The sequence below is a fragment of the Lissotriton helveticus genome, chromosome 7 (genome assembly GCF_964261635.1).
Source record: "Lissotriton helveticus chromosome 7, aLisHel1.1, whole genome shotgun sequence".
NCBI lineage: Eukaryota > Metazoa > Chordata > Amphibia > Caudata > Salamandridae > Lissotriton > Lissotriton helveticus.
Window position 1 is genome coordinate 1,261,659,928 of NC_136068.1, and position 24,455 is coordinate 1,261,684,382.

Here is a 24,455-nt window from a genome sequence, read left to right on the forward strand (position 1 = left end):
GCCATTCCATTGGCCTGTGGCCACAGGGGAGTTATCTTCCGATGTTTTATCCCCAGGTAGTCCAGGAATCTGCGGAATTCCTCTCCCGAGAATGGAGGACCGTTGTCCGTTTTCAGTGTTTGCGGGGAGCCCCACGCGGCAAATATGTCATCTAGTACTGGTAGCGTAGCACTTGCCGACGTCGACGATACTTCTCTTACTATTGGAAACCTCGAGAATTCGTCAATGACCACTAGTAGGTATTTTCCATTCTCTAGCGGCCCATAGAAGTCTGTTGCCAGCTCTGTCCATACTGCCGGTGGCAGTTCCGACATCTTTAGTGGTGTCTGTTTGGCGGGAGGTCCTGTTACTTGACAGGTGTGGCAGTGTGCTATCTCTTCCTCTACCATGTTGTCCAGACCCGGGAACCAGACTTTTTCTCTCAGCATCTTCTTTGTCGCCACAATGCCTCGATGCGACTCATGTGCTAGTTCAACTGTTCTCTTTCTGAGCCGACGTGGTATTACAATTCTGGAGCCCCTCATTAATATTCCTTTCTCTGTTTCCGACAGTTCTTCGCTTATCTTTTTGAACGCCAGCATTTCCTCTTTATTGACTCCTTCCGCCGTGATGGTGTTGCTGTTGATGTGTCTCCACCTCTGCTGCCGCACCACCACTCCAACGGCTTGCAATGTCTGGTCTCCTTTTGTTTCTCGTTCTAGTTCTTCATTTGTTATCGATACCGGAGTGCTCTGTCTCACGATGAAGTTCAGATATTCCTCTGCCATCGTGGCGCCCCCTTTTTGATAGGGAAGCGGATGCCGTGACATGTAGTCTGCTGGATTTTGATCCTTCCCTGGTTTGTGGACAATCGTGAAGTTGTAGTCCATCAACCTTATTCCCCATCGTTCAATTCTTGGTGGTATCTTTGCCTTTGGATTTCCATAGATTGTCACTAGCGCTTGATGATCTGTTACAATCGTGAACGGTTTTCCGTATATGAACATGTGATAGTGCTCACATGCCCACACAACCGCCAAGCTCTCCTTTTCTGGTTGAGAGTATGCCCTTTCTATGTCTGACAAACTCTTGCTTCCATACGCCACTATCTGTCGCGGCGAGTCTTTTCCTGGCTTGTGTTGTGCTAATATCGCACCAAGGCCTACCGGGCTGGCGTCCACTGTCAGTTCGGTGCAGAGTCTCGGGTCAAAGTACGCTAGGTGGTCCACTGCCGTTACTGATGCCCTTATTTCTTCGAACGCCCTTTGACACTCAGTTGTCCAGTCAAAAGCTTGGCCCTGCTTCGTTAGTTCTCTCAGCGGCGTACTCACTGTCGCAAAGTCTTTTATGTATCTCGCGCAATAGCTGGCGAGACCGAGGAATGAGCGCACGTCAGCGACATCCTTTGGTTCTTTTGCCTTTTCAAGGGTGTCTATCTTGCCCCGATCCGGTCTCATTCCTCTCTTTGAGAAGACGTGTCCGAAGAATACCAGTTCTTCCCTGCCTAGCTCGCATTTTTTTTCGTTTACGGTCAGGCCCACCTCTACTAGCTGTGAGCACACCTCTCTCAACGCCTTATCATGTTCGTCATCACATCTGCCAAACACCAGGATATCATCACTATAGTTCAGACTGTTTTTGATTGGTCTTATTATTTGCCTTATTGTTTCCTGGAAGATCTCTGCTGCTGACGATATTCCGAAACTTAGCCTCTTGTAGCGAAACAATCCGAGGTGCGTGGAGAAGGTTGTGATGTATCTGGACTGTTGGTCCAACTCCAGCTGGTGGTACCCCTTGCATAGGTCGAGCTTGGAGAATTTCCTCATTCCGGTCAGCCGACTTATCATGTCATCTAGGTGCGGCCCTGGGTGTCGTTCTCGTTCTATGGCTGTGTTGGGTATTCTCATGTCCACACATATTCTTATCTGCGCAGCATCCTTTTTAGGCACCGCCACTATTGGTGATACCCATGGCGTTGGCCCCTCTGCTGGCTCGATGATGTCTTGTTCCAGTAGCGCCTTTATTTCTTCCTCTACCTGAGGTTGTAGATGAATGGGCACCCTTCTATGATGCTGGGCCATAGGCCTGACTGATTCATTTATGTGTAAAGTTATTTGTCTTCCCTTTAATTTTCCAAGACCTTTCGTTAGTGACGGGTACTCTTGTAGGATGTTTTCTCTGCCTGACATGTGGTACATCATTTTTAGTAGGCCCATTATCTTGGCCGTTACATTGCTCAGTAGGCATGGTGCAGGAATGTCTCCTCGTAGCACGTGTATGTCTTCCGTGACGGTCTTGCCCTTGTGCGTCATGGTTTCCGTGAATTTTCCCATGTTTGTTACTGGATTCTGTGCACCCCATGTGAATACTTTGACATTTGACGGTCTAAGTGGAGGCTTTATTTTCATCTTATCATATTCTGTGGCACACATGATGTTACATGTGGCCCCGCTATCTAGCACAAATTCTGTCTGATGGGGCCCTACGTCGATGGTCACCCAATCCGTCTTTTTTATAGACTTCCTGTCCACTAACCGGATGTGCTCCTCCTCCTGCCCTTCCTCTGTGGACATGAGGTAAAGGCGTTCTACCTTTCCTGCCGGTCTTTGTTCCTCATCTTCGTCTTCCGACCCCGCCGACGAGCTCCTTTCGGTCGCTTCCATGTGCCGTGCATGTTTGGTTGTTGTCACTCTTTGTTTTCCTCTTTCATTTCTGAAACGTGCCCCTTGACACATGGTGGCAAAATGGCCGGGTTTGTTGCATTTTCTGCATGTCTGACCAAAGGCCGGGCATGCTCCTCGGTGTGGGAAGTCCAAACCGCACCTGTAGCATTGAGAGCCTTCTTTCGAGCCCTCCTTTCGTGCTCCTTGTTCCTTTGATCCTTTCTTCCAGTTGCCCGTCTTGCGGGTGTCTGTCATCCGGTGTAGATGTTCTCCCTTTCGGTCCATCTGCCTGGCTTGCACCATTGCCCTGGCCTCCGCTCTTGCCAAATCTAGAATCTTTTCTACACTCGTCGGTTCTTTAAGTAGCCTTGTGCGAAAGTCTGTGTCGCGACAGCCTTCTATCAATCTTAGGCGAAGGGCCTGTTCATTGTCAAAGTTCTCAAATTCGCAATGAGCCACCAGTTTCCTCAGCCTTGTTGCGAAATCATCCATTGACTCGTCCTGCTGTTGAAACGCCATGTTGAAATTGTACCTTTCAAAATCGACATTCCTTTGGGGATCAAACTTTGTCGTCAAGCATTTGATCAGCTTGTCATATGTTTTTATTTCGCTCGGGGGCAGAGTGATGAGGAGGTCCTCCACTTCATCCCCCGCAAGGTTCAGGAATAGCCCTAGTTTCTTTCCGTCTACCACATCAGTCGCCTCCACATAGCGCTCAAACTTCACAATCCACTTCTCCCATCGAATTCCCACTTGTGGTTCTGACACACTGAATGGTAGTGGTGTGCGATACTGCGCACTGTGCTTTGTTTCTGGCATTTTCTCTTTCTTTGGCCCTTCTGTTGCCTTTGTACTGTTATGTCTTTATTATATATTTTCCTTTTTCTCTTTTCCCTTTCACCTCTTTGGCTTCCTCTTGTAATTGCTCCTTTTCTATTGTGTTGTAATTTCTTTTCCTAAACAGTAGTCCTTCTGCCTCTTTTCCTATCTTCTGTGACAGCTTTGCCACTCAATTTGGAGCTTTTTCTACTCCTTTTCCTCTGTTTTCGGCGTTTTGCCTGTTTCTAAAATGGCCGCCCGTTATTCTAGCCTTCCCATTGGCCCGGGCGCCTGATTTCAAGATGGCCGCCAAGTCTCGCGATCTTTCTCGCCTGCTGCAACGTTGCCTGGCTTCAAAATGGCCGCTCCGCCGTGCAGCGTTTCTATTGGCCCTGGCCGCCTGACCCCAAGATGGCCGCCGAGACTCTCGCGAGAGCTCGCGCCTATTTTCTTTTCTTCGCGCTCTTTTCAGCAGCGCTTACCCGATCAGACGGGGGTCCCAGCCGGCAGTCTTTCCCGCAGTCCTTTTCAGTCGGGGTGGGCTCCCGCTTCAGTGATGAGCTCCTCTTCCCCAGACAGCGATGCAGGGTGGCCTCCTGTATTCCTGTTGTCTTTTGTTGCGAGGGACGCACACGCGTGGATTTCCAAACCGCCTCGTCGCCAGTTGTCGTGTATTGGTGCCTCAGCGCGGCAATGAATACGCGGGAGCCAGGTACCGGTTCACATATCTTTATTTCTACATGTGCTCTGGGCGCCTCTTGCGTCCGTCCTCTTCCTCGTCCTGATGGTGAGTGTCCGCTTCCTGCCTGCCCACAGGAAGTCATGTCCAGTGACCTGGACGCTGCCCCGTTGCCCACAGGGTCCTAGTGCCCTGGGATGGTGGTCAAGTCACCACAGGTATGAGCTACTGCTGCTTCAGCTTTGTATAATCCTGCTTCATTGGGGCTCCTCTAAGGCAGAGGCCCACCTAGCAACGTGGCCAATATTGGAGAATGCAATTCGGCATCCTTCAGACTGGTAAAACCTATTTAATAACTGCTTTATTCCCACAGCACCTTCCTGTTTAACAATCTTAGTGTTCGAAAGCGCATACAAAACATACACCCTTGTCATGGTGGTACTGAGTAATGACAGTTGCTTCATGATTTGATTTCTTTTAAAATAAACCAATTTATATGGGAAACGGAAAAGTTCTCAAAAAGCTATGCTTATGATAGGACAGATCTTCACATTCTCGGAAACAAAAACATTAGCACTGACATAGTTTGTGCAGGTAACCAATATCCGCACGGCTGGCGGGCACCAACACATATTGGTATTGTAATAAAAACACCCTGATCAAGTTGATGTAATAGTAATCTTAGACAAGGGGACCCCTTTCAATTCACCAAGGTTTGATGCCCGACCGATGCAGCGATGAGCGGTATAGTTTGTGTCCTGTGGGTTACTGCGCCTTGCGTGGCAGTTGCAGGAACATGAGCTGGATCACATGTTTGCTACAGGCTTGAGGAGTGCTTTGGGTGGGTACCCAAGTTCAGCCTCTGGGGACCTAGACACTGCAGGTACGAGCTGGTGTAATGCCTCAGACAGACTACTTTTTGGACCAGCCAACACCAAAGCGAAATGTACACGTGGTTAATTGTAAACATCTGCAACACGCCCTGCTGGGTGGATTAAAAAGAACCAATCAGACAAGTTACACCAGCAAAAGGCTCATTCAAACGAGCCAATGACTTAGGGAGGTTGCCTTCTGTACATTCTTTGTTTGGTTGATTATTTGGCGTATGCTGAAGGGTCTGTTACAAGACCTTAAAAAGTCTTCTCCAAATGTCCTTGTTGTCTTTTAATAAAGGGCTGAGTGTCAGGCTTCAAGTTCTCACAGCGACGTGTGTTTGTAAGCAGAGGACACAGTATTCAGCTGCAGACTGCCTTTTAAAGCATTTAGGGGAAATGAGGCACGCCCCCTTAACGGCTTTATGGGCATGCTCCCCTGAGAATTCAAGAACTGTGATCAATGCCAAGATTTCTACCTGAGAAAATACTTCCTCCCAATTTAGATCAATTTACATCTGTTTTTCAAGATGCTGTCAAAGGTAATATAATGGATGAATAATGCAGTACTTGCTGGGAAAGGCTTTCAGTTCAGAAATATGTTCGCAGAGGCGGGCCACCGTAGGGGGCTCAGGATCCGTCACCATAACCCGGCGGCGAGCCCCCAGTGCAGATAGGCGGGGGCGGGGGATGGCACAGGAGAAGCCAATTTGGCGCGAAAACGTGGTCGCCCCAGCAAGCAGGGAAGCCCTGAAAGGTGTCCGGCTCCCCCCCCTCGCATCGGGGCCAATGGGGGGGCGTCAGGCGACGTTCATACCCCCCAATGAGGGGATCAACAGGGGATCGGCCAGGTGCCCGGACACACTGAGACTAATGCGACATCTGGTTACCCTGCAGTTGGAAGGCAACATAGACCTGCGGGCGAGGCACGTGCCAGGGGTGGAGAACGAGATAGTGGACGCCCTATTCAGAGACAAGATGAGCAGATTCAGGGAACTGGTGCCCAGGGCAGACGCAGACATGACCCCCTTCCCGCCTCAGCTGTGGAAACTGGCAGGGGAGACCTTTCAGAACTGATCACACACGCACTAACCACCGGCGCTGCGAAAAGGTACAACAAATATGTAGCGACAGTGATGAGAGTAGGGGGCATACAATCGCTGGCCAGCCCGGGAGACACGCGCAGGGCGGCGGAGCAATTTATTGTCTGGGCGTACAAGGACAAGAGGTCTAGGTCATGGGCACAAGCCCACCTGGCAGCCGTAGAGAACCATGCAAAGTTGGAAACAGGACACAACCCAATTGCATCCCACTACATAAAGACGGCAATGAAAGGCTGGAGGAGGAAGGAGGGAAAGAAAGCGGATACAAGGCGCCCAATAGATTTCGAAAGATTAGGGGCACTGCTAAAAGCACTGGAGAGCGTAGCATCAGGCGAATATGAGCGGCTGCTCTTTAGGGCAGCTTTCACCATGGCATTCTTTGGGGCATTCCGCATCAGTCAACTTGTGGCCCCCGCCAGGGAGGGCCTGGCTGAGCGCTGCTTACAGGCCAGTGACGTAACGCCAAGGGCCGGGGGAGTGGAGTTGGTGCTGCGGCGGTCAAAGACAGATGAGGCTGGAAAGGGGTTCACAGTCAGATTACATTGAATTCAGGACCAGAAACTCTGCACGGTATGCTGCCTGTTTGCCTTCATGGCAGTACGCCCAGCAGGAGGGGGTCCCCTACTCAAACACAGGGACGGGTCTCATCTGAGCAAATTCCAGTTCACAGCGGTAATGCGCCTCGACCTCAGCAGGGCTGGCCTGCCACCAGGGGGCTTTGGGTCCCATTCATTCCGAATAGGGGCAGCCACGACCGCGGCACAACACAGGATGTCCGAGACAGGAATACAGGCAGTGGGGAGGTGGCGCTCGTGCGCATGCAAGACATATGTGAGGCCTCAGCTACTATGACCAGAAGGCACGCGGGGTAAGCAGGAGAGTGACCGGTCGCTTTCCATTTGCCTCGACAGGGAACAGACCTCACCTGGTTTGGGTGGTGGGCCACTCATTCATCAGACGGATGGGCGCATGGTGGAAAAGCAGGGGGCGCGTGCTCGGGCCAGACCACGGCACACGTGCATTCGCTGGTTCGGCCGGTCGGGCATGCGATGGGGGCAACTGTCGGCAGCCCTCAGAAGCCTACGGGAGGAGGCGGGGCGCCACCCGGACGTCCTGATCATACACCTCAGGGGGAACGACTTGGCCAGTTTAGGGCGGAGGGTCCTACTACTCGGGATACAGAACGACTTGGTAGAAACAGCCAGGGCGTTCGGGCGCTCGACAATCATCTGGTCCTAGCTGATCAGCAGGCAGGAATGGCGAGGGGCAGAATCATACAAAGGGGTGGAGACTCAAGAAAAAAGTTGAAACTCACAGTGAGCAAATTCTGCAGGGCAAATGACCTGGGAGCGATCAGGCATGGGTTGATACACACGGGCCGCCCGGAGTACAACGCAAACGACGGGGTGCACCTCTCCGAGCAAGGTATGGAGATCTTCTGGAGCAACCTGTGGGGCGCCATGGTGTTGACAGGCTTTCAGTGAGTAAGGGGGCGTAAGGGGGGAGCCGCAGGAAGACGGCAGCCTCCCTGACGGCGTGGCGAAGGGCTACGCTGAGAACGGTTGGTAAGGCCAGAATAGGTCCACTCACCTTCAGATGCCGCACGGCTGGGTGAGATGGCCTAAGGACAGCGACTCTGGGATGCCTCATGGCTGGGTGACATGGCTACGAAGGGAAGGGGTAGCAAGCAGAGACGGCGCTCGCAGCCCAGCCCCCGCCGGATGGCAGGGCTCAACAAAGTCAGAAAAGGTAGCAAGGCGGCCTAACTCTGGGACAACGGCTATCCCCTTCCCGCGCAGAGGAAGCGCAAGAAAATCCAACCTTCAAAAGAACCAACCCAGAGGGCAAAGAGACAATGGCAAGGAAATGTATGATGACATAACATGCAAATGCAAGATATACCTGTTTCCTTTTAACCCTAATAAACTGCAGCCAACAAATGACTACCACAGAGACAAGAAGTGTAGTGGCTTTCTTGGCGGGAGGGGAAGTACAAAGGAGAAGGTATTGGGAATCAACTGTGGGAGTCGGGCAGAGTGCGGGGGTTATTGCATGCAGTAAAATCCACCCTACTCCTTAGCCAGCGCTATATAAAACCTTTAAAATAAAAAATAAATAAAATAAATAAATGCTGTGAAGCTTCATCCTGCACTGAGCCTGTTATGAGCAGTTCGCCTGCAAGTTCCAAAAGCAGACACTTAACCAGCGCAGTTAACAAAGCAAAGTGACCTAGTGGCTGAAAGCCTACTCTGAAACGCATGATGTTTAAGTGCTAATACAGATGGAGTGACTTTAATCAATAAATATAATTTTACACAGATGCACATGCCTTTAATTTTATTTATTTATTTATTTTTGAAACTTATAAAGCGTGCAAATGCCCAGGGGCGTCTCGGTGCTGCGGACGTGGCAGAAAGAAAGAAAATTATTGATTAAACAGCCATGTCTTAAAAAGACCTGTTGCAAACAGAGCAGCTAGCAGCGTCTGAGATGATTCCAGGCTGCCGCGTCCGCTTCGAAATATATTTGATAAAGATGGAAATAATGAGTGTTCATGAAATAAATCTATTTTACATGTACAGTTCTACTTCCTCCTCTTCTGTCAGGACAGTTTCATTCTTCAGCCCTTCTGATAAATACACCAGGTTCTCCACTAAGGACATCAGGAGTTGGTACACCTGTAAAACAAGACACATCACTTGTTTAGTAGAGAAAGGACACAGCGACACATAAGCGGAGGGGAGGAAATAGCGGACGGAGACTGACACAAAGCAGGTGAGTTTTTTGTAATAGTGACTCCGATGTGTCAGTGAACATCAGAAGTTCAAAAACTGTTATTTATTTATTTATTTGCAGGTTTGTATCGCGCTAGGATCACGTCCCGAAGGAGTATCTCCGCGCCATGGTAACATAACCTAGCGTTATGGTAACATAACCTAGCAGAAGAGACAAACTTTGGAAAGAGGAGGGGTAAGTACAAAATGGCACATGATAGAGGGTCAAGTTAAAGAGTGGGTGCAGATGCAACTACTGTGGTTTTCTTATTTCCCTCAACGAATTTTTTTAACATCGGTAAAAGATAGACTTTCGAAGGGTGTCTGCTCAAGTCTACTGGTCAAAACAGATCAGATAAATTAGACAAATGGGACAGTCATTATGGAGTGTTAGGTGTTGTCCTCCAGAACAGATTACAAGATGAGAAGCTCAGTAAAGCACTATAAGCATTTTTGGTCCAGCACAATAGTAAACATATTCTCGAAATGCACAAATTATACCTCAAAATGCAATCACGAACCATGCAATTGCTCCATCAGATGCTGGAGTATTTGCCTTTCTTTAATCGTTTAACCTGATAATTTATTATATAGTACTATTGAACAGTTCCCTACTCTAGTATTGCACAACCGTTTCAGTGATGAAACTATTTATTTTTGCCACACTAGTAAGATTCACAGGCAGGAATAATTTTGCTGGCGCTTTCAAAACACATACATTTCCATGAAATAATTTTTTTTATATGTTTCATAATGTATTTCTAAAAGGTACATCACTATATTTCAGTAAAATGGTTCATTTATTTTTCTTGTGTACAGCGCTCTGCCACCCATCCACTGGCCTGTTTTGTGTCCCACTTAAATCTGATTAAAGGAGAAGTGCTAAAATATATGCAGTGGTACAGTGACCTCTATCCACAAACAGTAATATTTTCAGATCTGGATCGTTCCCTCTGTACATTAGGTTCCAGGCTCCAGAAGATGCTGAGAATGATCCCTCAGGGGTTCAATACAGAATCTCTGTCTCCTGGTTACAGCAGTGTTTTAGGTCTGGCTACAGACAGCTTTAGCTGTGTGTCAGAGATCATTTCATAAAGGCACAAATAGTAAACATAAAGTGGGCTTATGTTATCACCCTTAAGCCATTGGCTTGTTTGGGTCAGCCCCCTTCAACCATTTTAGTTTCTTTCACATCTTTGGTTTACAATATGCAATGGTTACTGGAAAAGGAGTTCCTCTTGGGATACACTTACTCTTTGTAAACTGCTACAGCCTGTTATTTTGCAATCCTGGTTAACAAAGAGTGTGTCTTTACCTGCCACTTCAGCACACATTCAACATGAAAAGGAATAGCTTTTTAACAATGAAGAACAGATAAATAAAAAGTTGTTCAGTACACAGAAAATGGTCTTTATAAGTACTAGTGCTTGGTAATATCTATAAATATTAGGATGCCATCAACTGCGTCTTTTAGAGCATACGTGAGGTGCTCTCAAAGCCGTGATGCCTATCACCGTCACAAGCTAGCATTGGCATATTTATTTGGTACAAAAAAAAATGAAGCAACAATAAACTTGCAAACGCGAAGTTGTAAATTTGTGTCTTGAAACTACGTCCTCTGTGGCATCTGCAGTGCACAGTGAAGTGTTTTATTATTATTTCCTTACGCTTTCAACAAAAGGAGAAAAGTACAGAAATCTGATTTCTCATTATTCTCTGGTGTCCTGAACCTGAGGTGTTAGATAATAGTAGGGACGCCTATGAGATATTTATTAATAACATGAAATACAGCATCCTGGTAGTGCAAGGACTTGTCTCTGATTCAAGAGCGATATCTCACAACAGATTGCAGTACTGCACACTTGTGAAAGAATCTACAATGACTCGTGTGTGGCTAAAAAGGAACATCAGCTTGAGCACAATTGTTCACAAGGAATCTATTTATATCAAAATAAAAAAAAATTCAGCAAGTTCCAACTATCTTGCAATGATTTAAACAAAAATTATTCGGATAATCACGTATCTGGAGAGAGACAGCCTAACCACTTTACTTATTCAACACTCACTTCAACCGAAGCGAATGCTTTCTAATTTGCAACAACATGAACAATTATAAAAAAAATAGACTTTTGTTTTGTATTGACACTATTAACATATATATTTATACGAGAGAGATTGTGACTCATGTGACCCCAGTGGAGTGACGATAACCAACAGGTGAGTGAAGTAAATTGACAGTTTTAGAAGGAATTGGTTATTGGAATTAAATGATGTCCATTGTGTTTATATAAAAATAAATCATGTGTTCTAGAGAATATTCTTGTGTTCTGGACTCTCCTTTGTAAATAGTCGATGACGTTTTGACCTTCTGGTGGTCTCTTCAGGATCGAAGTTCTGGGGACTGGAGAATGGGGAATTAAATAGAATTGTTACATCAGAGGGTGGGCTGTAATAATTGTAAAGAATTAAGCTTACCCAGGGCAATGGATGTAAGCCGTGGGTTCAGGTATGTATAATCCAGGGGCGGTGGGTGACATTTGAAAGTGGTGGGGCGGAAAGTGATTAGCATACTGCCCCGTAGCGAGCGAGCGTAGCGAGCGAGCCCGAACCCCAAAAGGGGGGTTTGGGGCGCTAACCCCCCCCAAGAAAATTTTGAAAAAAAAGAAGAAAAATCGTGCATTTTCAAGCAAATTTGAGAAAGCAGGAAGGTTAATAAAGCAATTGTGAAAGTGCAGTTATTACATTAATAGATGGCATAACATAGGTAGCTGCTTATTCAGTATACCCACAGAGCTTCATACATTCCGTCCTATTATGCTCAGACTGAATCCTGTCACCAGGCCAACTGGCTCACTTTCAAGAACAGGACCGTATTCAAACCACTTGCATGGACATACAAATCAGCAAATGACATGGCATTCAACCTACTCTCTGACACCCTACCATGCTACACACCAACTCGGAACTTTAGATTCACCAATCACAACTTTCAAATCAGCAAATGACACAGCTCGCAACACCCTCTCTGACACTCTACCATACTACACACCAGATCAGAACCTTAGATCCACCAATCACAACCTTCAAACAACACCAAAGCCACCATGTTTGCCTCCTAGTTCTGGGACTTTTACATCTCTGTCCTTCTACACTGAAACTCCACATCACCCAATATGTGGCCCAGCCAATCTCTGCAGGAATTTCAGATGGCATTGAAAAGACATGTGCTTCAAGGAAAAAGCACAGCGGCATGGCGGATGTCGACAATGGCATTTAAAGAACGTGCAATACAAAATAACGTTATATGGGCAAACATTTTTGTGGTTTTCCCCAAACATTTTTTATTAAGTAAATAGAACACTATGAGCGATCCGTACAGGAGAGCTGCATAATTGTGACCAATTGACTACAATCAACAATCAAGGGGAGAGGATGTAGCCTTACGGCTAGAGCGGTCGGCTTCGAAGCTGGGTAACCTGGTTAGAGTCTCAGCAACAACACTCTACATCCTGTGATTCAGGGCAAATCACTTAATCTCCCCGTGCCTACCAATAAAAAAATGAAGGTGTTCATCTATAACGAAACTGGTGCTCATGTAAAGCGCTCTGATACCCGATGTCTTAGGTCTAGTTCGCGCTATATAAAACTCAAAAAAGAAAAAATCTGAACTTCAAGGTCTGCTTAGCCATACAATATGACTATTAAATGATCAAATTATACAGGTCCTACACACGGTCACTGCGAGGAACCTATGAAGCAATGACTGATGACTCATATGCCTTCCCCATAGGCCTATACACTCAGGAAGCAGCACGTGACTCTTGCTGTAGCTACTCTGCGCGTCACTCTTGTGGAATGCTCTGAACTGACCCTTTTCTAAGCGGAACAGCTTTGAAAAACCGGAAAGAGAATGAGCTTTACTCTGTAATGCTAGGAGTGTTGTCTTTATATCTTTGGCACCTCACCTGTTCTAGGGCCTTCCGGTACGCATGCTTGAGCCTGGAACTTCCCATTATCAGAATAAGTGAGTGGATGTGTTTCAAAATCGTCAAAGAATTCACCAATCCCGCCGCAGCATCTAACGACATCACTCCCTCCCAAGACCTCTGCGATGCATTATCCTCCTTCTTCTACAACAAAATTGCCGACATTCACAACAGCTTCGAGAACACTCCCTGCGAACAACCTCCCCCCACCCCCCTCAGATCCCACACCGCCAACTAACAACCTCAGCGCCTGGAACCCAATCACCACCGAAGACACCATCCGCCTAATGAACTCAATCCACTCTGGCTCACCAACCGACCCCTGCCCCCACCACATCTTCAACAAAGCTGACTCCATCATCGCACCCCATCTCTGTGATATCATCAACTGCTCGTTCAACTCTGCCACCTTCCCAGAAAGCTGGAAACACGCCGAACTCGGCGCCCTCTTGAAGAAACCCACAGCAGACCCCTCTGAACTTAAAAACTACCGCCCCACATCCCTCCTCCCCTTCCCCGCCAAAGTCATTGAGAAAGCCGTCAACAGCCAGCTCGCCGCCTTCCTAGAATCCAACAACTCCCTCGATCCCTCTCAGTCTGGATTTCGAGCCAAACACAGCACCGAAACCGCCCTCATTGCAGCAACAGATGACATCCGTACACTACTGGATAACGGAGAAACAGCGGCCCTCATTCTACTCGACCTCTCGGCCGCTTTCGACACAGTCTGCCACAGCACCCTCATACAACGCCTCAGCAACATCGGCATACAAGGAAAAGCCTTGGACTGGATCATCTCATTCCTCGCCGGGAGAACTCAAAGAGTCCGACTCCCCCCATTCAACTCAAAGGTCACTGAAGTCATCTGTGGAGTACCACAAGGATCATCACTCAGTCCCACCCTCTTCAACGTTTACATGAGTCCACTCGCCTCCATCGCGCGTCAACACAACCTTAACATCATCTCTTACGCCGACAACACCCAGTTAATCCTTTCCCTCACCAAAGACCCTAACACCGCCAAAACCAATCTTCACGAAGGCATGAAAGAAGTAGCCGAATGGATGAAACATAGCCGCCTAAAACTCAACTCAGACAAAACGGAGGTGCTCATCCTAGGATCATCCCCCTCTGCCTGGGACGACTCTTGGTGGCCTTCCGCTCTGGGCACAGCACCCACACCCACAGACCACGCACGCAACCTGGGCTTCATCCTAGACTCCTCCCTCTCGATGTCCAGACAAGTCAACGCAGTCTCATCCTCCTGCTTCAACGTACTTCGTATTCTCAAAAAGATCTTCCGCTGGATCCCCCTCGAAACAAGAAAGACTGTCACCCACGCACTGGTCACGAGTCGACTGGATTATGGTAACACACTATACGCCGGAATCACAGCAAAATTACAGAAAAAACTCCAACGCATCCAAAATGCATCAGCGAGACTCATATTGGACATCCCTCGCCATGATCACATCACCGGACACCTAAAAGACCTCCACTGGCTTCCCGTCAACAAGAGAATTACATTCCGTCTTCTCACCCACGCACACAAGGCCCTCTACAAACTAGGACCCGAATGCCTCAGCACTCGACTGTCCTTCTACACACCCACCCGCCAACTTAGATCGTCCAATCAAGCCCTCGCCGCAGTCCCGCGCATCCGAAGATCCACCATGGGTGGCAGATCCTTCTCCTTCCTGGCGGCCAGTACCTGGAACTCACTCCCCACTCACCTCCGCCTCACTCAAAACCACATCTCCTTTAGAAAAGAACTTAAAACCTGGCTATTCGACAAAAATTGAACCCCCCCCCCCCCCCCCTTCCCCAAGCGCCTTGAGACCCTCTGGATGAGTAGTGCGCTATATAAATCCCTGAACTTGAACTTGAACTTGTCTGCTTGTTGGTCTCTGGTGTTTGTGGCTGTGTGCATGTGTGAGTATGGTTGAGTATGGTTGAGTTTACACAATGCAAAACAAATCACTTTCATAACATATACACACTAAAAATAATATTTGTAAGCCATCTGCTCAATGTATGAATGTCGTAATGACCAGCCGAGGTGCATAAATATTTGTCAACATTATGGCGCAAAAACTCTCAGAACATGCTGCCTTCCTGATGATAAATCCGACAATATAAAAAAGAACTGCAAAAGTTAAAACTGTTTTGCATACAAATCGTGCTGCCAACATCGTTAATACTTGTTTTCATCTACCACATTGCCTCGTATTTGAACAGAACAAAACCTGTCCAGTTTAAACATTGATGGCACACAGAGCGAAATTTAAATTGTGCAGACATAGACAAGGGGTAAAACAGTGGGCTTGTAACAAAGCCACGGGGCTCTGATTGCACAGGCTGTGCTTAATTTTGACATAGGTTCCTGTAATTGCTACTCCTCCCAGCGGGACTGCAAAACCCATAATCCCTTTTGGCAGCCTTGCGTGTTTTATTTTGGTTGACGAGTATTTTATGTGGGAGTTTAAAATGAAGGTGCTCCTTAAACTGATAGTCTGTGCCATAAACCAGGTAATTGTTCACAAAAGAGGACTGAAATCCAAATTCAAGGGTACAATTATGCAAATGTCAAATGTTATTAATAACGAGCAGCATGAAGTATAAAATAGTCATAGGCACACACGAGGCTCGTGCTGCTTAACACCTGCAGTGCAGTGCTGGTTTGTCGGTGCAGGTGTTAAGCAGACTCAGGAAAGCAGTACCTCTTCGAAGCTATCTTCCCCCACACCTGCTGGGAGAGCGGACACTTCCAAAAAATAGCAACGCCGTCCGTTGCATTACGAGACTCCGTTGCCAAACTGGGAGTCTCGTAATGCAGGGTAGGCCAGGCCTTAAACCTGCAGCCCCATCCCACCCTGAGTCAGTCCAGCCTACAGCAGCCGACAGGGGGAGGAAAGGCCTCTCTCAGCAGGCCCAACAGTTATGGCGCTTCTCGTGCTGCTGTGTAAGTTTTGGCAATGATTATGCGCGCCTTACGATGCACACCAGAGACAGAAGAACACTTCATCATGACATTAATTTAACAATATGTCCTCCGCTCCACAAGATATATAATAACTCATATTACTCACTAAAAAAAGAAGTCAGATTCAAAGAGAAGTCGTCGCTGGTAGTGTAAGAAGATGGTACTGGTGGGCAGTGTCACTAGTCTGCACTTGTGAACCGTGTAAGAAGCAGGTACTTACTGGTAGTGTAAGAAGATGGTACTGGTGGGCAGTGTCACAAGTCGGCACTTGTGAGCAGTGTAAGAAGCAGGTACTTATTGGTAGTGTAAGAAGATGGTACTGGTGGGCAGTGTCACTAGTCGGCACTTGTGAACAGTGTAAGAAGCAGGTACTTACTGGTAATGTAAGAAGGTGGTACTAGTGGGCAGTGTATGAATATGTAGAGGTGGGCAGTATAAGATGTTGGTACTGGGTGGCATTATAAGAATCTCACTTGTGCATAGTGTACAAAGGATGAACCGGTGGGCATCGTGAGAAGAGGGCACCAGCAAATATAGAAAGGTATTCTCTACCTTTTGCCAACTCAAGAATGTCACGAAGATTTCGATCGGAGGGACCATGCCCTTTTGTCCAATGTGAGATATAAGCACAGGCTGATGCCTCTGACGCGCAGGCCATCAGGGCTGTGGCACCTCTCCCCAGGCCCACTGGCCTTTCATTCATCCGTCTCATTTTACCTCTAGGCCAGCCTGCTGCTATGTGAGAGAAACTGCGTGCTCTCCTGGCTCAGCACCACTGATGCCCACTCCTTTCTACCCTCGAAAAAAGGGCTTAACATAGGTCTCCGACAGGCATGTGTGCCCCCTATCCCCACCAATTGTTAATCCTAGCCGTTTCTATATCTGTGACATTGCAGCATCTAAGGCGCCCTTTGCTTCATGTTTACATTCGTGTCCCATCGATGTGCGTTCTAACCTTTTATTTCCTATTCTTTTCGAAAACACTAGCCTCACCCGTTGACGGCCTTGCACCTGCTCCTGGTCAGCCCTCTGCTCTACCTTCGTATCCAAGACACTTGGAGCACCGGAAAGGGACGATATCAAGGGGGCACTACATTTAAAAAACTTAAATGAAACTAAATTACAGTCGTTTTTAATACCCTGCAACGTCAACAGTTTGAGATTGTTTTAAATATTTAGAGATTCTACGAAGCGCCTCATCCTTTCATTTCTGCTCCCAATAACACAGACCCCGCTCTCCCCTCCCTTGGCTGTCTGTCACTCGTCTTCCCTGCCCTGTTTCTGGGAGCAATGGGGACGTTTCTGTTTTGGGAATACCTTGCTGTTTTTACGCTCTGGGGCCCAACACTTAACTCCGAGCGCCGATACCTCTTGGCCATGGCCCCTGACACCGAGGAGTGTTACAGCAGACCTAACCTACCCCAGTGCTTCATGCTCAGTCTTACCTTCGTGGATCTCAGGAATGTTGTATCATCAAAGCAGCCGGTAGGGCTGGGGCGGGGTCCGTAACTTGGCGGGATGAGACCTCTGCAATACAGATGGGTTGGTTTGAAGTCGGCCTCAGCGCACCGGAATTTGGAAACTTATGAGACCGGAGGAGGCCAAGGTCAAACGAGCGAGCCGCTGAAAGACCAGGACTGGGGCAGGGTCCGAGGGTCCTAGGTAGCCTGTTCTCGCATACAATATATTTGGCATTACAAAATAATAATAGTAGATAAGACAGTCTTTGGCTAAGAAATCCAGTCTCCACACAGCGAGAACACCACGAGGCGAGTCGCAGGGGCGGAACCAAAAACGTCGTCACCAGCAGCGCCGCAAATGGCCAATCACTGCCAGACTACAAGAAGTCAGGCACAGTGATTGGCAATGGCCATTGTGCAGTAACTGTGAGCCACCCACGCGCGGCATCCAATGATGGATTGCCCTGCCGGGTTGCACGGTGACCGGCCAATCCTATTGGCTTCAGTTAATGTGCCCCCCAAGCCATTGGCTTGGGGGGCACACTAACTGCTCGCCCTGTCGCCTTTAAGAACTCCGGGTCTCCTGTTAACCAGCACCCTCCCCGTCGTGTCATTATTGCCAGCATGGGGGGAACATACATGCGCATGCTCGGGCAAGTATCTGCCCTGAGCAGTAGTTGCGCAGCAGTATGCAGTGTCTAGTGTCTGTCACACTTAGACCAGCCCCCAGCCCAGCCCAGCCCAGCCCCGCCGCACGGCCCAGCCAGCCCCCTGCACTCCCGTTTCTGTCGGGTGCTGCCGGGATTCCCGGCATAAATCCTGTCCTGACATTTAAATTTAATTTAAACAGTCACGATTAATTAAACGTGCAGCGGCGGGTCCATGGGGCTGGTGGGGCTACGCCCCTACGCCCCAATGGACGCACCGCTGCTGGTATAATCTTCCAATTTCAAGGATCAATTAATGGTGCAGTCTATGGTAGACAACCAAGACTGTTCTTAGTAGAATTCTGAAATCAATTGTGAAACAGCATTAGTGTTCACCTTGATAAACCAGCACTAGCAACCATGTAATGCAGCTAGCATGGAGAAGTGGGAAAATGCGCATGACTGGCTTGGGCGGCCCAAGAGGGGCAACCAAACAGTCACTGCGCACTTTTAGGAATGAGCAAACCACTCCTCCACTGCCCTGCTCGCAAAGCAACCCTGCCACCCACCCGCAAAGCAGCCAAACATAAAATGATAATAAGTGAAAGTTATTATCATTTTATGTTTTTGCTTCTGCACTGCTTGAAAGCAGTAGGGCGACTCTCCTCCGCCATAGTGGAGGAGCCGCCCCATAACATCTGCAACAGTTTTTGGTACTGCGCCTTTGAGAAAGAATAGCCAACTGTTTCAACTGTTTAGAAGTCAAAACACTTTTCACTATAAGGACACCCTATCGTTATTAAACTGCAATTAAACACAATTAAACATATTGTGGGTGCCATATTATGTTATGTTATGTTAACTGGGCTTATAGAGCGCATGGCTGCCCCAACAACGGGGCGTCCCAGCACTTGCAGACAGCCAAACAGAAAGACGCGGCGAAGGGATGGGACACAGGAAGCGGCCTAGGTATTGATTCTCTGAATGGAGGCAAACAGCCAGGTTTTGATATATTTCTGGAAGTGCCAGTGGTTTTGGATGACGCGTGCCTCAATGGGGATAGAATTCCAGAGGGCCGGGGCGAGGGACCTAAAGGAGCGACCACCCGCTCTGCTCTTGCGTACTCTGATGGTCCGGGCAAGGTGGAGATCAGCAGAGCGTAGGGTCCGAGTGGGAACATAGGGGGTACAGAGGTCCTGTAATATTTGAGGGCCCTGGCCATGCAGAATTTTATGGGTGAGGCAGAGTGTCTTAAATTCGATTCTCTGTTTCACCGGCAGCCAATGAAGCCGGTGAAGGAGGTGAGAAACGTGGCAGTGTTTGGGGCTCTCTGGAGTCTCTTAACCACTGACTTGTTGGCACCCAGCAGGAGACCGTTACAGTAGTCAAGATGGGAGAGTACCAGGGACTGGACTATAACTTGGCGGGTGGGTGGCTCAAAAAAGCCCAGGATAGGTTTAATACAGCGTAGGCGACCAAAGCATGTGCCTGCAACCTTCTTAGCGTGGGACTCGAAGGACAAAGACTTATCCATTAAAACGCCCAAATTCTTAACAACCTCTTTGGGAGTGGGGGGAAGACCCATCGAAGGGGGCCACCACTTGTGGTCCCACTTCTGTGAGTCACCTCCTAGCCAAAGTAGCTCCGTTTTAGAGGAGTTAAGCTGGAGATAATTATCCGCCATCCAGTTAGAGATGGCCAAGATGTCTTCCTGAAATTTGGCCTGGTCGGGCATGGTATCCTTGGGAAAAGTGAAAATGAGTTGCGTGTCGTCCGCGTAAGAGATCATTTTGATCTTTCGTTCCCTGGCCAGGAGGGCCAGTGGGTGGACGTACACGTTAAACAATGTGGGGCTAAGGGCAGATCCCTGAGGGACGCCGCATTCCAATGGGAACCTGCTGGATGAGTATGGTGGGGCGTAGATCTGGAAGGAACGGTCCAATAGAAAAGACGCGAACCAAGCCAGGTACCCATCTTTGACCCCGATCTCCCCGAGACGCTTAAGCAGCATCTCGTGGGAGACCGTGTCAAACGCCGCACTCAAGTCCAGCAGGACCAGAGCCGAGGTGTTTCCTAGATCTTGTGCGGCCCTTAGTTGTTCCGAGACAGCCAATTACAATTCAAGTGAGTTGCCACGGGTCGTAGAAAGAAAAAATGATCCCTTTACATGTTTCACAATAAACTGGATTAGGCAAATTAATTATTGAAACAGACATTTAAATTACTTTGTAAATTCTAGTCACAGTGGCATGATTACAAAGTAACAGATAAAGATATGCGAATCCATTGACGAAGTAAAAGGAAACGAAGCTGTGTTATCCCACTGTAACATACTTTCGGAAATGCACTATTTGAAATGGGGATGTGGTTGAACTGTAGTTCAACAACTTCAAAATCAGGTTCTCAAAAAATGTAATAGTCATACTTGTCCAGGTCTTTTACAAGGAGAGGGATCAATTCACCCCTGTCCTCAATGAACAGTAGGTAGTTGTTGTCTGCATTAAAGAGAAAACGTGAAGATGAAGTGTGTTTCCCAGGAGCATTAATGGCCTTGTTTAACTTTGAAAAACTCTCTCAAAACAGAAACCTCTCAATCAACTGGGTGGGGACTTTGAAGACCCAGCTAAGTTGAACCTTGACCATAGTGTTGTATGTAAGAACGGTTATAAATGTACATTGCACATTTATTACATTTTTTTGCTGATTATGCCCACTGTTCCAGTACTTGTCTATGTGCTTTGCTGTTAATCATGATATGGTCTCGCTTTCGCTATAATGGGACATGTTTTTATCGCATTATAACATATTATACTTCAATTGCTCGTTTTTATTTGATGAATGTTTACATTTTAAAAACAATTCAACAATGGTCGGTATGCGCAAAGCTTATTGATACACTACTATTGGAAAAAGGTATATAAGAATATAAGAATACTTCTGGGTGGTAAAAACTACATTTCATTTTTTCTAATCGAGTGCATATTATTTTTTTTGTTACTATTTCCAACTCTTACAGCAAATCGAACACATCACGTAGGCCAGACACTGCGTGACTAATCCCCCGCTATGTGACAACCTCGACGGAGTTTAATTCTCTCCCCTCCTTAAACTCCAGTCATTGATAAAGAGCATAATATCATGCTAATCTACGGCGGTGATAACCCTTCCATTTGGGAAAGCCACTCCCTGTGTGAGTAATATTCCTGCTGCATAGTGATAAACGTAATTTACAATAAATCTATGACGCTGAGTCGTGCTTTTCCGGGGTTTTGTATCAGTAGTGCAGCTTACACATAATGCAGTTTGAAATCCTGAAATGTTCTTACCCAATCTGCAACACCTCTCGTATAAGTACTGTAGGAGGAAAATTATCAGAATGTGATCCATTAAGAGGCAAAATAATGGCAAAACCTTGAGGTCAAAATGGGTTTCCTGTAAACGAAAAACCTATATCTATTTTGTCTTGCCTTCCTAGAGTTGTTTAATCCATGGATGTTCCCAGATAGTAGCCAGAGAGGTTGTCAAGCTATAGATCCCTTAAATGGGGTATCTCTAGTCATGATATCGAAAGTGTGGCATGCTGCTTGCTCAGTAACGTTTTGGTGAAAGAGAGCAATTAAACCAACAACTCCCCTGTTTCCCTCACCTTCCTGCTCTTAAGTCCACACCTGTCAATGAACACATCCCAGCACAGTCCACGATAACCAACTATAGTGAGCCAAGTGTGATACGCAACATGGGGAATGACTAACCAGGTAACCACTGGTTATTTCATTAATTAAAGGGACATTAAAACAACGGACAAGTACCTTTTCACCAGTAGACAGCAGCTTGAAATATGAAGGAGAATATTGGGCAAATGCAAGCATGAAATTCCCAGTTATACAGTCATGCTCTGACCCAGCAGATGAGCTGTATTATAAAACTTGGCCCGCATAAGCCTAGTAAAGGACAAAAAGGGTACTAGATGCTACAGTTGTTGCTCCATGCAATGTCAGTCAATGTCACTAGTGTTTTCCTGTGCATACTTCGGAGGATGACAGCTATTTTCTTTCAGCTCTTTCTGCAAAATTAGCTTTGATGAACTTGATAGAACTGAAAAAGCTAATTGTAAAAAGCTTGAGAGACGATGGCGTCACTTCCATTATTTTTATTGACAAAGAGGCATATAGATTAGCGTTAACGAATTATCATCTTAACATAAAAAAGCCCGAAAAGCACACATTTCTTTTCAAATCATATCAGGCAGACAACTCTTCTAAAGTGCTCTTTAAAGTCTTGAACTCATTCTTAAACCCTAAAGCCTGTTCTCGGGAGATTGTACCAACGCAAGCTCTCTGTAATTCCCTCACAAATTACTTCGAAGTTAAAAATCAATTACATTTATCAGAACTTCTCCAAAATAACTGAGCAAGACAGCGACCAATTCAATCCCTCCTGCCTCGCCTACCCCCAAGGGTCCCACGTTAAGCAAATTTAAGCCACTCTCATCTGACTGTTCAGAATGTACTAGCAACTGCTCAATCAGGGTCTCTGGTGGGTATTTCTACTACCCAAACAACCTATTACCCAGCAATCTGGCAAGAATCTTGTAGGGAATCTTCATCAGTCACAGAGTTCTATATGAGCTTCAAATGTCTGTGGACTTCCCTGGTTGAAGCAGAAATACGATCAAGGCACCACTGATCATCTGAAGCAAAATACAGTACTGTAGAGACTTATAAAATTCACTTGCAAACCCACCCAGCTTAGGGGCCTTGCTTACTACACAATCACTTCCTTCAGAAAGTGAACATTCAACTGCTTTTGTGATTCCCCCTAAATCGATGGCAATGTAACCCATCTAGGAATGATTTATTAAATGTCAGACACCTGGACTGATGCGTATAGTTTCTTGGTAATATCTTAGGAAAGCCTAATTAAACCGCCTGCCACTCATCACAACCACTGTATATGATGGCTCAGATGACACCAGTTTTCTTTCCAGTTGGTAAGAGTGAAAAATGTATTTTCTTTTACAGGCGGCAGAGAAGGCATCCTGCAATCAACAGCCCATTATAACACCTTCCTCTACCTCACAACCTTCGCTCCTTCAGCAAAGTGCCTAATATTATTCGAGGATCTGTTTAGCTTCAAATCTGTGATGTTTTAAAGATTACCCATCTTTAAAACTAGGGACTCTTTAAACTAAAAACTCCAATTTATCTTGAATTTCTTAAAAGGTCATGGGATCATCAAGAATAGAGCCATGGATATTCACCAAAGTTAGCTGTTGTTCAGTCACACTCGCAGGTATGATCGCCTACATGCTTTCCTATCAATTGTTTTAGCCAGTATGCAGCCCTCATCCTCCTGGCCCTCTATGTAGTGTTTGGCACTGTCTCCCAGGCTATCCACACCCAACTCCAGGATGATATCAGAATCCAAGGAACCGCACTGGTCCTTCCTCACTAAAAGACCCAATCAGTCAGCTTGGTTCCCTACACTTTTGATGCCTGCAAACTCATTTGCGTAGATCTACAAGGAGCCTCTCTGAGCCAGACCCTTCTTAATGTTTTCCCTCTGGTCAGCATCATCCGCTTTCACAACATCAATGTCGCCCCACACCCAACACCTAAAACTAGCTGACGGGCTGCATGACTGAAATTGCTGACTGGATGAAGACCAACTGCCTGAAGTTGAACACCAACAAGACCAAAGTCATTGTGTTCAAGAACTCCACCTGCTGGCCAACAGAACTAGTACCTATGCCTAAAGCTCTGGGTTTGTCATCGACAGCAAGTTGACATGACCGCTCAAGTCAACGGCGTCACTGCCTCATGCTTCCAAACCCTGAAGATGCTGAGGAAGATTTTCAAATGGCTGCCAATCAACACCCAGAAAACCATCATGCACACCTTCGTCACTAGCAAACTGGACTATAGAAATACTCTCTATACCAGGATCAACAAGCTACTCATCCGAAGTCTGCAAAACATTCAGAAGACGGCAGTCAGATTCACTTTCAATGTACCCGCCCCACTCAAGTCACACTCATCCAGGCACTCTGCTTAGCTGGACTCCTACTGCCACACATCTCATGCATATAGAGAACCAGATCCGGCAGCTGAGCCTTCTCCTACAGTGCTCCTAAAGGGTGAAACAAACTGCTGCTCCACATCTGAGCTTCCTTCTCACTTACAGAATGCTGCAAAAAGCTAAACACTTGACTTTTCAAGTAGTCTCACTAGGTCCTCGGTGGGAATAGACCCACGCCTGCTCAGTGCAAAAATATCTTCCTGAGTGATAGTGCATTTTATAGATCAATGTAACATAGCACAACACAAAAAAACTGGTATCTCACTAAGTGACTACCTTTTAACATAAAGTAAAAGTGAAATACCTCAGATACCAAACTTTCCTGCAAAGTTAGTTCACATGAGCCACTTGTGAGTGGTGACTTTCTGGGATCATAGCAGCTCCAAAAACACCAGCACCTGCCTCGCTTCTA

At 46.9% G+C, this 24,455-nt stretch overlaps 1 protein-coding gene across 3 annotated transcripts in view; it reads right to left on the reverse strand.

Annotated features, from left to right (window-relative positions):
* Window positions 1–8,437: 8,437 nt before the first annotated feature.
* Window positions 8,438–24,455, reverse strand: part of MYCBPAP (MYCBP associated protein) — a 1,019,029-nt gene continuing 1,003,011 nt past the window's right edge. For all 3 annotated transcript variants that reach the window (XM_078654453.1, XM_078654451.1, XM_078654452.1), the window contains one exon: window positions 8,438–8,793. In XM_078654453.1, the coding sequence (XP_078510579.1) occupies window positions 8,686–8,793 (108 nt within the window). In that variant the 3' untranslated portion in view covers window positions 8,438–8,685. The remainder of the gene's footprint in view (window positions 8,794–24,455) is intronic.